This window comes from Pleurodeles waltl, chromosome 6 (genome assembly GCF_031143425.1).
Source record: "Pleurodeles waltl isolate 20211129_DDA chromosome 6, aPleWal1.hap1.20221129, whole genome shotgun sequence".
NCBI classification, from domain to species: domain Eukaryota; kingdom Metazoa; phylum Chordata; class Amphibia; order Caudata; family Salamandridae; genus Pleurodeles; species Pleurodeles waltl.
In genome coordinates this window covers 724,886,932-724,902,146 of record NC_090445.1, presented here as the reverse complement: position 1 = coordinate 724,902,146, position 15,215 = coordinate 724,886,932, and the positions used below count along the sequence as shown (strand labels likewise).

General features: G+C 49.5%; 1 protein-coding gene across 2 annotated transcripts in view; it reads right to left on the bottom strand.

Annotated features, from left to right (window-relative positions):
- Nucleotides 1-15,215, bottom strand: part of EIF3A (eukaryotic translation initiation factor 3 subunit A) — a 541,057-nt gene that overhangs the window by 171,700 nt on the left and 354,142 nt on the right. For both annotated transcript variants that reach the window (XM_069239244.1, XM_069239245.1), the window contains exon 16: nucleotides 8,259-8,412. In XM_069239244.1, the coding sequence (XP_069095345.1) occupies nucleotides 8,259-8,412 (154 nt within the window). The remainder of the gene's footprint in view (nucleotides 1-8,258; nucleotides 8,413-15,215) is intronic.

Sequence of the window (15,215 nt, the reverse complement as noted above, 5' to 3'; positions counted from 1 at the left end):
GCTGTTCAGAGAGTTCATCCTAACATTGGCCCATGACATTCCCCTTGCTGGACATTTGGGACAAACCAAGACGTGGGAGAGGTTAGTCAACCACTTCTACTGGCCCAATATGTCCAACATGGTTAAGGAGTTTTGCCTCTCCTGCCCCACCTGTCAAGCCAGTGGTAAGACAGGTGGGCATCCAAAGGCCCCCCTCATTCCACTGCCAGTGGTGGGGGTGCCCTTTGAAAGAGTGGGTGTGGACATAGTTGGTCCACTAGAACCTCCCACAGCCTCAGGAAATATGTATATCCTGGTAGTGGTGGATCATGCTACCAGGTATCCTGAAGCTATTCCCCTTAGGTCGACTACTGCCCCTGCAGTAGCCAAGGCCCTCATTGGTATCTTTACCAGAGTGGGTTTCCCTAAGGAGGTGGTGTCTGACAGAGGTACCAACTTCATGTCAGCATACCTAAAGCACATGTGGAATGAGTGTGGAGTGACTTATAAATTCACTACACCATACCATCCACAAACTAATGGCTTGGTTGAGATTTTCAACAAGACATTAAAGGGCATGATCATGGGGCTCCCAGAAAAACTCAAAAGGAGATGGGATGTCCTCCTGCCATGTCTGCTTTTCGCTTACAGGGAGGTACCACAGAAGGGAGTAGGGTTCTCACCCTTTGAACTTCTGTTTGGTCATCCTGTAAGGGGACCACTTGCCCTTGTTAAAGAAGGCTGGGAGAGACCTCTCCATGAGCCTAAACAGGACATAGTGGACTATGTACTTGGCCTTCGCTCTAGAATGGCAGAGTACATGGAAAAGGCAACCAAAAACCTTGAGGCCAGCCAACAGCTCCAGAAGTTTTGGTATGACCAAAAGGCTGCACTGGTTGAGTTCCAACCAGGGCAGAAGGTCTGGGTTCTGGAGCCTGTGGCTCCCAGGGCACTCCAGGACAAATGGAGTGGCCCTTACCCAGTACTAGAGAGGAAGAGTCAGGTCACCTACTTGGTGGACCTGGGCACAAGCAGGAGCCGCAAAAGGGTGATCCATGTAAACCGCCTTAAGCTCTTCCACGACAGGGCTGATGTCAATCTGTTGATGGTAACAGATGAGGATCAAGAGGCAGAGAGTGAACCTCTCCCTGATCTTCTGTCATCAGACCCAAAAGATGGTACAGTAGATGGAGTGATCTACTCAGACACCCTCTCTGGCCAACAGCAAGCTGATTGTAGGAGAGTCCTACAACAGTTTCCTGAACTCTTCTCCTTATCCCCTGGTCAGACACACCTGTGTACCCATGATGTGGACACAGGAGACAGCATGCCTGTCAAGAACAAAATCTTTAGACAATCTGACCATGTTAAAGAAAGCATCAAGGTGGAAGTCCACAAGATGCTGGAATTGGGAGTAATTGAGCGCTCTGACAGCCCCTGGGCTAGCCCAGTGGTCTTAGTCCCCAAACCTCACACCAAAGATGGAAAGAAAGAGATGAGGTTTTGTGTGGACTACAGAGGGCTCAATTCTGTCACCAAGACAGATGCCCATCCAATTCCAAGAGCTGATGAGCTCATTGACAAATTAGGTGCTGCCAAATTTCTAAGTACCTTTGACTTGACAGCAGGGTACTGGCAAATAAAAATGGCACCTGGAGCAAAAGAAAAGACAGCATTCTCCACACCTGATGGGCATTATCAGTTTACTGTTATGCCCTTTGGTTTAAAGAATGCCCCTGCCACCTTCCAAAGGTTGGTGAATCAAGTCCTTGCTGGCTTGGAGTCCTTTAGCACAGCTTATCTTGATGATATTGCTGTCTTTAGCTCCACCTGGCAGGATCACCTGGTCCACCTGAGGAAGGTTTTGAAGGCTCTGCAATCTGCAGGCCTCTCTATCAAGGCATCCAAATGCCAGATAGGGCAGGGAACTGTGGTTTACTTGGGACACCTTGTAGGTGGAGGCCAAGTTCAGCCACTCCAACCCAAGATCCAGACTATTCTGGACTGGGTAGCTCCAAAAACCCAGACTCAAGTCAGGGCATTCCTTGGCTTGACTGGGTACTACAGGAGGTTTGTGAAGGGATATGGATCCATTGTGACAGCCCTCACTGAACTCACCTCCAAGAAAATGCCCAAGAAAGTAAACTGGACTGTGGACTGCCAACAGGCCTTTGACACCCTGAAACAGGCAATGTGCTCAGCACCAGTTCTCAAAGCTCCAGATTATTCTAAGCAGTTCATTGTGCAGACTGATGCCTCTGAACATGGGATAGGGGCAGTTTTGTCCCAAACAAATGATGATGGCCTTGACCAGCCTGTTGCTTTCATTAGCAGGAGGTTACTCCCCAGGGAGCAGCGTTGGAGTGCCATTGAGAGGGAGGCCTTTGCTGTGGTTTGGTCCCTGAAGAAGCTGAGACCATACCTCTTTGGGACTCACTTCCTAGTTCAAACTGACCACAGACCTCTCAAATGGCTGATGCAAATGAAAGGTGAAAATCCTAAACTGTTGAGGTGGTCCATCTCCCTACAGGGAATGGACTTTATAGTGGAACACAGACCTGGGACTGCCCATGCCAATGCAGATGGCCTTTCCAGGTTCTTCCACTTAGAAAATGAAGACTCTCTTGGGAAAGGTTAGTCTCATCCTCTTTCGTTTGGGGGGGGGTTGTGTAAGGAAATGCCTCCTTGGCATGGTTGCCCCCTGACTTTTTGCCTTTGCTGATGCTATGTTTACAATTGAAAGTGTGCTGAGGCCTGCTAACCAGGCCCCAGCACCAGTGTTCTTTCCCTAACCTGAACTTTTGTATCCACAATTGGCAGACCCCGGCATCCAGATAAGTCCCTTGTAACTGGTACTTCTAGTACCAAGGGCCCTGATACCAAGGAAGGTCTCTAAGGGCTGCAGCATGTCTTATGCCACCCTGGAGACCTCTCACTCAGCACAGACACACTGCTTGCCAGCTTGTGTGTGCTAGTGAGGACAAAACGAGTAAGTCGACATGGCACTCCCCTCAGGGTGCCATGCCAGCCTCTCACTGCCTATGCAGTATAGGTAAGACACCCCTCTAGCAGGCCTTACAGCCCTAAGGCAGGGTGCACTATACCATAGGTGAGGGTACCAGTGCATGAGCATGGTACCCCTACAGTGTCTAAATAAAACCTTAGACATTGTAAGTGCAGGGTAGCCATAAGAGTATATGGTCTGGGAGTCTGTCAAACACGAACTCCACAGCACCATAATGGCTACACTGAAAACTGGGAAGTTTGGTATCAAACTTCTCAGCACAATAAATGCACACTGATGCCAGTGCGCATTTTATTATAAAATACACCACAGAGGGCACCTTAGAGGTGCCCCCTGAAACTTAACCGACTATCTGTGTAGGCTGACTAGTTTTAGCAGCCTGCCACAAACCGAGACATGTTGCTGGCCCCATGGGGAGAGTGCCTTTGTCACTCTGAGGCCAGTAACAAAGCCTGCACTGGGTGGAGATGCTAACACCTCTCCCAGGCAGGAATTGTCACACCTGGCGGTGAGCCTCAAAGGCTCACCTCCTTTGTGCCAACCCAGCAGGACACTCCAGCTAGTGGAGTTGCCCGCCCCCTCCGGCCAGGCCCCACTTTTGGCGGCAAGGCCGGAGAAAATAATGAGAATAACAAGGAGGAGTCACTGGCCAGTCAGGACAGCCCCTAAGGTGTCCTGAGCTGAGGTGACTCTAACTTTTAGAAATCCTCCATCTTGCAGATGGAGGATTCCCCCAATAGGGTTAGGATTGTGACCCCCTCCCCTTGGGAGGAGGCACAAAGAGGGTGTACCCACCCTCAGGGCTAGTAGCCATTGGCTACTAACCCCCCAGACCTAAACACGCCCTTAAATTTAGTATTTAAGGGCTACCCTGAACCCTAGAAAATTAGATTCCTGCAACTACAAGAAGAAGGACTGCCTAGCTGAAAACCCCTGCAGAGGAAGACCAGAAGACGACAACTGCCTTGGCTCCAGAAACTCACCGGCCTGTCTCCTGCCTTCCAAAGATCCTGCTCCAGCGACGCCTTCCAAAGGGACCAGCGACCTCGACATCCTCTGAGGACTGCCCCTGCTTCGAAAAGACAAGAAACTCCCGAGGACAGCGGACCTGCTCCAAGAAAAGCTGCAACTTTGTTTCCAGCAGCTTTAAAGAACCCTGCAAGCTCCCCGCAAGAAGCGTGAGACTTGCAACACTGCACCCGGCGACCCCGACTCGGCTGGTGGCGATCCAACACCTCAGGAGGGACCCCAGGACTACTCTGATACTGTGAGTACCAAAACCTGTCCCCCCTGAGCCCCCACAGCGCCGCCTGCAGAGGGAATCCCGAGGCTTCCCCTGACCGCGACTCTTTGAACCTAAAGTCCCGACGCCTGGGAGAGACCCTGCACCCGCAGCCCCCAGGACCTGAAGGACCGGACTTTCACTGGAGAAGTGACCCCCAGGAGTCCCTCTCCCTTGCCCAAGTGGAGGTTTCCCCGAGGAATCCCCCCCTTGCCTGCCTGCAGCGCTGAAGAGATCCCGAGATCTCTCATAGACTAACATTGAAAACCCGACGCTTGTTTCTACACTGCACCCGGCCGCCCCCGCGCTGCTGAGGGTGAAATTTCTGTGTGGACTTGTGTCCCCCCCGGTGCCCTACAAAACCCCTCTGGTCTGCCCTCCGAAGACGCGGGTACTTACCTGCAAGCAGACCGGAACCGGGGCACCCCCTTCTCTCCATTCTAGCCTATGTGTTTTGGGCACCACTTTGAACTCTGCACCTGACCGGCCCTGAGCTGCTGGTGTGGTGACTTTGGGGTTGCTCTGAACCCCCAACGGTGGGCTACCTTGGACCAAGAACTGAACCCTGTAAGTGTCCTACTTACCTGGTAAAACTAACAAAAACTTACCTCCCCCAGGAACTGTGAAAATTGCACTAAGTGTCCACTTTTGAAACAGCTATTTGTCAATAACTTGAAAAGTATACATGCAATTTTGATGATTTGAAGTTCCTAAAGTACTTACCTGCAATACCTTTCGAATGAGCTATTACATGTAGAATTTGAACCTGTGGTTCTTAAAATAAACTAAGAAAAGATATTTTTCTATATAAAAACCTATTGGCTGGATTTGTCTCTGAGTGTGTGTACCTCATTTATTGTCTATGTGTATGTACAACAAATGCTTAACACTACTCCTTGGATAAGCCTACTGCTCGACCACACTACCACAAAATAGAGCATTAGTATTATCTATTTTTACCACTATTTTACCTCTAAGGGGAACCCTTGGACTCTGTGCATGCTATTCCTTACTTTGAAATAGCACATACAGAGCCAACTTCCTACACACACTGACTGCAGGCAAGGCAAAAAGTGTGTATAACCAAGCCAAAGAGAGGGCACTTTCCTACAATACCCAACTGTAGGAAGTTGGCTCTGTATGCACTATTTCAAAGTAAGGAATAGTATGCACAGAGTCCAAGGGTTCCCCTTAGAGGTAAGATAGTGGCAAAAAGAGATAATACCAATGCTCTATTTTGTGGTAGTGTGGTCGAGCAGTAGGCTTATCAAAGGAGTAGTGTTAAGCATTTGTTGTACATACACACAGGCAATAAATGAGGAACACACACTCAGAGACAAATCCAGCCAATAGGTTTTGTTATAGAAAAATATCTTTTCCTAGTTTATTTTAAGAACCACAGGTTCAAATTGTACATGTAATATCTCATTTGAAAGGTATTGCAGGTAAGTACTTTAGGAACTTTGAATCATTTCATTAGCATGTATACTTTTTACATAAAACACAATAAGCTGTTTTAAAAGTGGACACAGTGCAATTTTCACAGTTCCTGGGGGAGGTAAAGTAATGTTAGTTTTAACAGGTAAGTAAGTCACTTACAGGTTTCAGTTTTTGGTCCAAGGTAGCCCACCGTTGGGGGTTCAGAGCAACCCCAAAGTTATCACACCATCAGCTCAGGGCCGGTCAGGTGCAAAGGTCAAAGAGGTGCCCAAAACACATAGGCTTCAATGGAGAGAAGGGGGTGCCCCGGTTCCGGTCTGCCAGCAGGTAAGTACCTGCGTCTTCGGAGGGCAGACCAGGGGGGTTTTGTAGGCCACCAGGGGGGACACAAGTCAGCACAAAAAGTACACCCTCAGCAGCGCGGGGGCGGCCGGGTGCAGTGTGCAAACACGCGTCGGGTTTACAATGGTTTTCAATGAGAGATCAAGGGATCTCTTCAGCGTCGCAGGCAGGCAAGGGGGGGGGGCTCCTCGGGGTAGCCACCACCTGGGCAAGGGAGAGGGCCTCCTGCGGGTCACTCCTGCACAGGAGTTCCGTTCCTTTAGGTGCTGGGGGCTGCGGGTGCAGGGTCTTTTCCAGCCGTCGGGGAATGGAGTTCAGGCAGTCGCGGTCAGGGGGAGCCTCGGGATTCCCTCTGCAGGCGTCGCTGTGGGGGCTCAGGGGGGACAACTTTGGTTACTCACGGACTCGGAGTCGCCGGAGGGTCCCCCCTGAGGTGTTGGTTCCCCACCAGTCGAGTCGGGGTCGCCGTGTGCAGTGTTGCAAGTCTCACGCTTCTTGCGGGGAATTGCAGGGGTCTTTAAATCTGCTCCTTGAAACAAAGTTGCAGTTCTTTTGGAGCAGTGCCGCTGTCCTCGGGAGTTTCTTGGTCTCTTGGAAGCAGGGCAGTCCTCTGAGGATTCAGGTCGCTGGTCCTGGAGAAAGCGTCGCTGGAGCAGGGTTCTTTAGAAGGCAGGAGACAGGCCGGTAGGACTGGGGCCAAAGCAGTTGGTGTCTTCTTTCTTCTTCTGCAGGGGTTTTCAGCTCAGCAGTCTTCTTCTTCGGTAAGTTGCAGGAATCTAAATTCTCAGGTTCAGGGGAGCCCTTAAATACTAAATTTAAGGGCGTGTTTAGGTCTGGGGGGTTAGTAGCCAATGGCTACTAGCCCTGAGGGTGGGTACACCCTCTTTGTGCCTCCTCCTAAGGGGAGGGGGTCACATTCCTATCCCTATTGGGGGAATCCTCCTTCTACAAGATGGAGGATTTCTAAAAGTCAGAGTCACCTCAGCTCAGGACACCTTAGGGGCTGTCCTGACTGGCCAGTGACTCCTCCTTGTTTTTCTCATTATCTCTCCTGGACTTGCCGCCAAAAGTGGGGGCTGTGTCCAGGGGGCGGGCATCTCCACTAGCTGGAGTGCCATGGGGCATTGTAACACGAAGCTTGAGCCTTTGAAGCTCACTGCTAGGTGTTACAGTTCCTGCAGGGGGGAGGTGTGAAGCACCTCCACCCAGAGCAGGCTTAGTTTCTGTCCTCAGAGAGCACAAAGGCTCTCACCGCATGAGGTCAGACACTCGTCTCTCAGCAGCAGGCTGGCACAGACCAGTCAGTCCTGCACTGAACAATTGGGTAAAATACAGGGGGTATCTCTAAGATGCCCTCTGTGTGCATTTTTTAATAAATCCAACCCTGGCATCAGTGTGGGTTTATTATTCTGAGAAGTTTGATACTAAACTTCCCAGTATTCAGTGTAGCCATTATGGAGCTGTGGAGTTCGTTTTTGACAGACTCCCAGCCCATATACTCTTATGACTACCCTGCACTTACAATGTCTAAGGTTTTGCTTAGACACTGTAGGGGCATAGTGCTCATGCACATATGCCCTCACCTGTGGTATAGTGCACCCTGCCTTAGGGCTGTAAGGCCTACTAGAGGGGTGACTTACCTATGCCACAGGCAGTGGGAGGTTGGCATGGCACCCTGAGGGGAGTGCCATGTCGACTTACTCGTTTTGTCCTCACTAGCACACACAAGCTGACAAGCAGTGTGTCTGTGCTGAGTGAGGGGTCCCCAGGGTGGCATAAGATATGCTGCAGCCCTTAGAGACCTTCCCTGGCATCAGGGCCCTTGGTACCAGGGGTACCAGTTACAAGGGACTTACCTGGGTGCCAGGGTTGTGCCAATTGTGGAGACAATGGTACATTTTAGGTGAAAGAACACTGGTGCTGGGGCCTGGTTAGCAGGGTCCCAGCACACTTCTCAGTCAAGTCAGCATCAGTATCAGGCAAAAAGTGGGGGGTAACTGCAACAGGGAGCCATTTCTTTACACCAACCACTTGTGCACAGCTTGCACATCTAGATAAGATTTACACTGAAAAACAAAGAAAGCTTACCAAAGCTACACAGAAGAGATGCTTTACAGATATATTTGTTTAAAATAAAATTACTCTGATGAAGGGAATGAGGACAACGGAAGCTGACCAAAGAGTTTCTACCTTTTAAAATTTTTTCTTCCAAGAGTCTTTGCTCTTCCTCCTCTTTCTCCCGGTAGTATGTTATACGTCTCTCTTCTTTGCGCTGTCTCTTGCGCTCTTCCAAACGAAAAGTCCTTTCTTCTGCCAGCCTGTCTTCAAACAGTTTCAATTTCTCCTAAAATGAGACAGCAACCAATTCATAGGAAAGGCAGTAAACTTGACAAAAAATAGAATGTATGATTTCTGCACCTGGCAGTAGAAATAAGTTAGTTACCTGTAACTGTAGTTTCTCCAGTACTGGGCACTTTCATAGATTCACATGCTTGAATACTTCACTGTCGTCGAGATGGGAGTCCCCGGTGGAATATAAAACCAGGCCTGAAGATGTATGCACACAATACATGAAGTAGGCTTCAATACAATAACCCATCCTAGTCGTTTTGTAAAATAGACCCAAACTTAAACTTGAGCTAATCAGATTGCCTCATCCCTTTAGAAACTCCTGTGAGGAGCTGCCTTCCCTCAGATTTTCCCACAAACAGGCACATAAAATACACCCTCAGCAGCACAGGGGCGGCCGGGTGCAGTGTGTGAAGTAGGTGTCGGGATTCAGATAGGAATCAGTGGAGAGACCCGGGGGTCACACTGGCAATGCAGGCAGGCTTCTCGGGCCAGCCACCGTCGGGCCGGGGGGGAGGGAGGGCCTCCTGCTGGTCACTTGGTATCTTTTATAGATTCACATGCTTGAATCGTTCCCATCATCTAAGTGGGAGTCCCACTGTATCTTATAAAGCAGTACATCACCACACTCATAATAGTCTATAATATAGACAGGCCTAAATTTGGTAGTCTGTCCATATCTTTTTTTTTTTTTTTTTTTTTTAATGGACCAAGCTTGATCCATAACCAATCAGGCAATTGCACCCTTTAGAACACTCCCAAGAGAAGCTCCCTTCCTCAGATTTTCTACGTGAGAGTAAACCATGGTACCCAAGTCAGTAAAGGGAGCCTCTAAGGGGAGTAGGGTGGGTCGCATGTGAATCTATGAAAGATACCAATACTAGATAACTGCAGTTACAGGAAAGTAACTAATTTCTTGTCCCGTATTGGATCTTTCATAGATTCACATGCTTGACTAAGAACAAGCAGGACAATACAACTGAAGTGGATGGACGGAATGAAAATATTTTGTTTCCCCTTTTTTTTGTTGAAAATCTCAGATAAGCAAGTATCCAAATGAATCATGGTCAAACCATACCGACAGGAGAGATGTTGAACTTGGAACGTTAATCAGAAAATACGAGAACAAATACAACAATAGCATTATAAAACACAATTCTACATTACCAAGAGGCTCACTCACTTTACTGGAACAGGTGTCGTAGAACTGCTTGGCCCATGGCCGCATCCATCCTATGGGTGGCCTTTAGACAATAGTGCTTTGCAAAGGAGTGGGTACTCTTCCATGTAGCAGCATGGCATATTTGATCCAGCGGCACCCCAGCAAAAAGAGCCGCAGAAGTTGAAACTGCTCTTGTTGAATGCGCTCTAGGCCGTCTTCGTAGAGGTTTTCCTGCTGCAGAATGGCAGAACTGAATAGTTGCCGATAGCCACCTTGCTATCGTTGACTGTTACTGAAGAACCCAGACACCCAGGTCCATAGGAAAGTAATAACTGATCAGATTTGCTTAAAGTGTTAGTTTGTTGAAGATAAAACTTAAGACACCTCTTTACATTCAACTTGTGGAGAGACTTTTCCGCTGGAGATGTCGGATTAGGAACATGTCCAGAGAATAACTGGTTGATTCAGATGAAATTGAGAAGGAACTTTAGGAATAAACTTTGGATTTGGCTTGAGAATGACAAAATCATTAGTAAAAAGCTGAAAAGTTGTTGTGTGGTGAAGGCTTGAATTTCACTGACCCTTCTGATAGAAGTGATCGCTAGAAAGAAAGATACCTTCCAAGTAAGGAACTTAAGATCCGGTTTATGTATGGGTTCAAACGGAGGTTTCATTAGTTGTGAAGGTACAACATTAAGGTGCCATTCAGGAGGAGGCAACATTACTGGAGGAAAAGCTCTGAATAAACCTCTCATGAACTGTTTAATAAGATGCGACAAGCAAAGTGAAGCCGTGTCTGAAGAACATCTGTATGTCGAAGGAGGGGATACAGACTTGCATAAAATCAGCATTTGGTATGGTCGTTCGTTGCGAATAGGTTTAGAGATGCCTTCCCTCATGTTGCAAATATTTTGTCCAGTTGAGCCTGATTCAGTTCCCATTCGTGACAATCACTGTTGGTCCTGCTGAGTGTGTCTGCCAGCGTGTTGCGCACTCCTGGAACATGCTCGGATGTCAGAGAGATGTTGTGTTTTGTAAGCCTGTTCCATAGTAGCTGAGCTTCCTGTGAAAGTGTTGAAGACCTCGTGCCTCCCTGTTTGTTTATATAAAACATGCTGGTTGGGTTGTCTGTCCGCACCAACACTCAAGACTCTTTTATCCTCGGGAGGAAAGCATCCAACGTGAAGAAGATGGCTTTGAGTTCTAGGCTGTTGATATGCCCCAGCCTTTGGTGGCTTGACCATTTCCCCTGGATTTGCAGATCTTGGCGATGCCCTCCCCATACTTCCATGGGTGCGTCCGTGGTAATTATGAATTGTGGAACTAACGGAATGAACGTGAGGCCTTGAGAAAGATCAGATTGGTAAGCCCACCAGCCCAATGCCTATCGTTTTTGGCAAAACCAGAATGTGAACCTCGAACGAACCTTGCAATTAATTCCACTGAACCTGCAATTCTTCCTGAAACAGTCTCATTTTGAGACGTGCATTTAGTACCAGGCTGATGGTGGAAGATATCAAACCCGTAGCAGGAACTTTAACACCTGGCGGTGAGCCTCAAAAGGTTCACCCCTTTTGTTACAGCGCCACAGGACATCCCAGCTAGTGGAGATGCCCACCCCTCCGGCCACTGCCCCAGTAAGTGTCTTACTTACCTCACAACCTAACCAATACTTACCTGTAAGGAAATGCCTCCTTGGCATGGTTACCCCCTGACTTTTTGCCTTTGCTGATGCTAAGTTTTGATTTGAAAGTGTGCTGAGGCCTGCTAACCAGGCCCCAGCACCAATTTTCTTTCCCTAACCTGTACTTTTGTTCCACAATTGGCTCACCCTGGCATCCAGGTAAGTCCCTTGTAACTGGTACCCCTGGTACCAAGGGCCCTGATGCCAGGGAAGGTCTCGAAGGGCTGCAGCATGTCTTATGCCAACCTAGGGACCACTCACTCAGCACATGCACACTGCTTCACATCTGGTGTGTGCTGGTGGGGAGAAAATGACTAAGTCGACATGGCACTCCCCTCAGGGTGCCATGCCAACCTCACACTGCCTGTGGCATAGGTGAGTCACCCCTCTAGCAGGCCTTACAGCCCTAAGGCAGGGTGCACTATACCACAGGTGAAGGCATATGTGCATGAGCACTATGCCCCTACAGTGTTTAAGCCAAACCTTAGACATTGTAAGTGCAGGGTAGCCATAAGAGTATATGGTCTGGGAGTCTGTCATACACAAACTCCACAGCACCATAATGGCTACACTGAAAACTGTGAAGTTTGATATCAAACTTCTCAGCACAAAAAATGCACACTGATGCCAGTGTACATTTTATTGTAAAATACACCCCAGAGGGCACCTTAGAGGTGCCCCCTGAAACCTAAACCGACTATCTGTGTAGGCTGACTAGTTCAAGCAGCCTGCCACACACTAGACATGTTGCTGGCCACATGGGGAGAGTGGCTTTGTCACTCTGTGGCTAGTAACAAAGCCTGTACTGGGTGGAGGTGCCTCTCACCTCCCCCTGCAGGAACTGTAACACCTGCCGGTGAGCCTCAAAGGCTCTCCCCCTTTGTTACAGCACCCCAGGGCACTCCAGCTAGTGGAGTTGCCCGCCCCCTCCGGCCACGGCCCCACTTCTGGCGGCAAGGCCGGAGGAGATAATGAGAAAAACGAGGAGGAGTCACTGGCCAGTCATGACACCCCCTAAGGTGTCCTGAGCTGAGGTGTCTAACTTTTAGAAATCCTCCATCTTGCAGATGGAGGATTCCCCCAATAGGATTAGGGATGTGCCCCCCTCCCCTCAGGGAGGAGGCACAAAGAGGGTGTACCCACCCTCAGGGCTAGTAGCCATTGGCTACTAACCCCCCAGACCTAAACACGCCCTTAAATTTAGTATTTAAGGGCTCCCCAGAACCTAGGAACTCAGATTTCTGCAACCTAAGAAGAGGACAGCTAAGCTGAAAAACACTGCAGAGAAGACGGTGACACCCACTGCTTTGGCCCCAGTCCTACCGGCCTGTCTCCCCACTTCTAAAGACACTGCTCCAGCTACGCTTTCCCCAGGGACCAGCGACCTGGTCCTCTGAATCCTCAGAGGACTGCCCTGCTCTAAAAGGACCAAGAAACTCCCGAGGACAGCGGCTCTGTTCACCCAAGACTGCAACTTTGAAACAAAGGAGCAACTTTAAAACAACTTGCGTTTCCCGCCAGAAGCGTGAGACTTGCTACTCTGCACCCGACGCCCCCAGCTCGACTTGTGGAGAACAATCACTTCAGGGAGGACTCCCCGGCGACTACGAGACCGTGAGTAGCCAGAGCTGCCCCCCCCCCGAGCCCACACAGTGACACCTGCAGAGGGAATCCAGAGGCTCCCCCTGACCGCGACTGCCTGCTCCTCAGATCCCGACGCCTGGTAAAGACTCTGCACCCACAGCCCCCAGGACCTGAAGGATCCGAACTCCAGTGCAGGAGTGACCCCCAGGAGGCCCTCTCCCTTGCCCAGGTGGTGGCTACCCTGAGGACCCCCCCCCCCCCCCCCCACCCTTGCCTGCCTGCACCGCTGAAGAGACCCCTTGGTCTCCCATTGAAACCTATTGGAAATCAGACACGTGTTTGCACACTGCACCCGGCCGCCCCCGTGCTGCTGAGGGTGTACTTTCTGTGCTGACTTGTGTCCCCCCCCTGATGCCCTACAAAACCCCCCTGGTCTGCCCTCCAAAGACGCGGGTACTTACCTGCTGGCAGACTGGAACCAGGGCACCCCCTTCTCCATTGAAGCCTATGCGTTTTGGGCACCACTTTGACCTCTGCACCTGACCGGCCCTGAGCTGCTGGTGTGGTAACTTTGGGGTTGCTCTGAACCCCCAACGGTGGGCTACCTTGGACCCAAACTTGAACCCTGTAGGTGATTTACTTACCTGCAAAAACTAATAAACTCTTACTCCCCCCCAGGAACTGTTGAAAATTGCACTGTCTAGTTTTAAAATAGCTATATGTGATTTATTTGAAAACTGTGTATGCTATTTTGATTATTCAAAGTTCCTAGAGTACCTACCTGCAATACCTTTCATTTAAAGTATTACATGTAAAACTTGAACCTGTGGTTCTTACAATAAACTAAGAAAATATATTTTTCTATATAAAAACCTATTGGCCTGGAGTAAGTTTTTGATTGTGTGTTCCTCATTTATTGCCTGTGTGTGTACAACAAATGCTTAACACTACCCTCTGATAAGCCTACTGCTCGACCACACTACCACAAAATAGAGCATAAGAATGATCTACTTTTGCCACTAAGGGGGAACCATACCTCTTACTTTGAGATAGTATATACAAAGCCAACTTCCTACAGTGACCAATACCCCCTTCCAGGGCTATTTAAGGTCTCTCTTGGGTGGGTCCTCAGATTCGGCTTGCAAGATTCCAGAAGGACTCCTCTGCAACCTTACTTCGACTTCTGGCCTACGGAACCACAACTGGACCCTCCAGGAACCAACAAGCTGCAGATCCGTGAGGAAGGCTCTTCTGCAACATCGTATCCAGAGTTCCTGCCAGCTTTGCAACATTTTCCTCGCCATGCATCCTTAGAAGACTGCAACTCTTCATCCTACACAAGAGGGAAAAATCTTGCTTGGAGTGAAGGAGTCACTTCCCTGCAATCGTAGGCAACCTATAACAAGCGACGACCGGCTGCGTGGATCCCCTCTCGTGCTGAGCTGCGTGGATCCTGTATGACTGGTGGTGGTGGTCCGGAGTAGTCCTCTTGGTCCTCTCTGCAAGCTGTCCAACTTTGGAGGAAAGCCTTTGCCTTCCCACGCAGGACAATACCCCTCATGTAATCCATCTCTTGCAGGTGCCAAGGCTTGTTTGCATCTCCAAGGGATCTTCAGGTGACATGCAGCTCAAGGCCCCAGCACTCCTTCCAGCAAATCCCAGCCTCCTACGTGATTTTACTGCAGCGTGGGATCCACTTTTGTAGTGCTGCGTGGGCTTCTTCTGTGGCTTCAGTGTCCCCATCTTATAGGACTCCTGTGGGTGCTGCCTCTGCTCCTGTGGACTCTGCGACGCTGAGTGTCCCCTATGACTCCCCCTCCTGGGTTGAGTCCTCCTGGGCCTTGCTGGTCCCTGGCACTACCTCTTTTCCACTAACCGCGAGTTTGCCTTTGCCAAGGCTTGTTGGTGGAAATCCTGCACAGACACCAGTCTGCAATCTTTCTTGCGACGTGGGACATCTGCTGCATCCATGTGGAACTCATCGGTTCCTGGGCTGCAGTACTGACCTGTTCTTCAGAACCGTCATCTCCTGTATCCACAGCTGGGTGGCTAGTACCTCCTACTCCTCCAGTACTCCACTGTGACTCTTGGACTTGGTCCCCTCTCTCCACAAGTCGTCTTTCTTCAGGAATCCACTGCTAGTTTTCTTGCAGTCTTCTCTGGGTGTCTTTGCCTCCTTTTGGGTGGTTTGGGGAAAACACAGTGTTTTGCTCCTGCATTCCTGGTCGCTGGGGAGTACTGTGTTACTTATTTGTGGTTTTCTGATATACCCCTTTACACATTTTACTTACACCTAGGTGGAGGTACCTTGTTTGCATTCCATTTTCTTTTTTAGTATATTGTTTGTGCTCCCCCTAGGGTCACTATT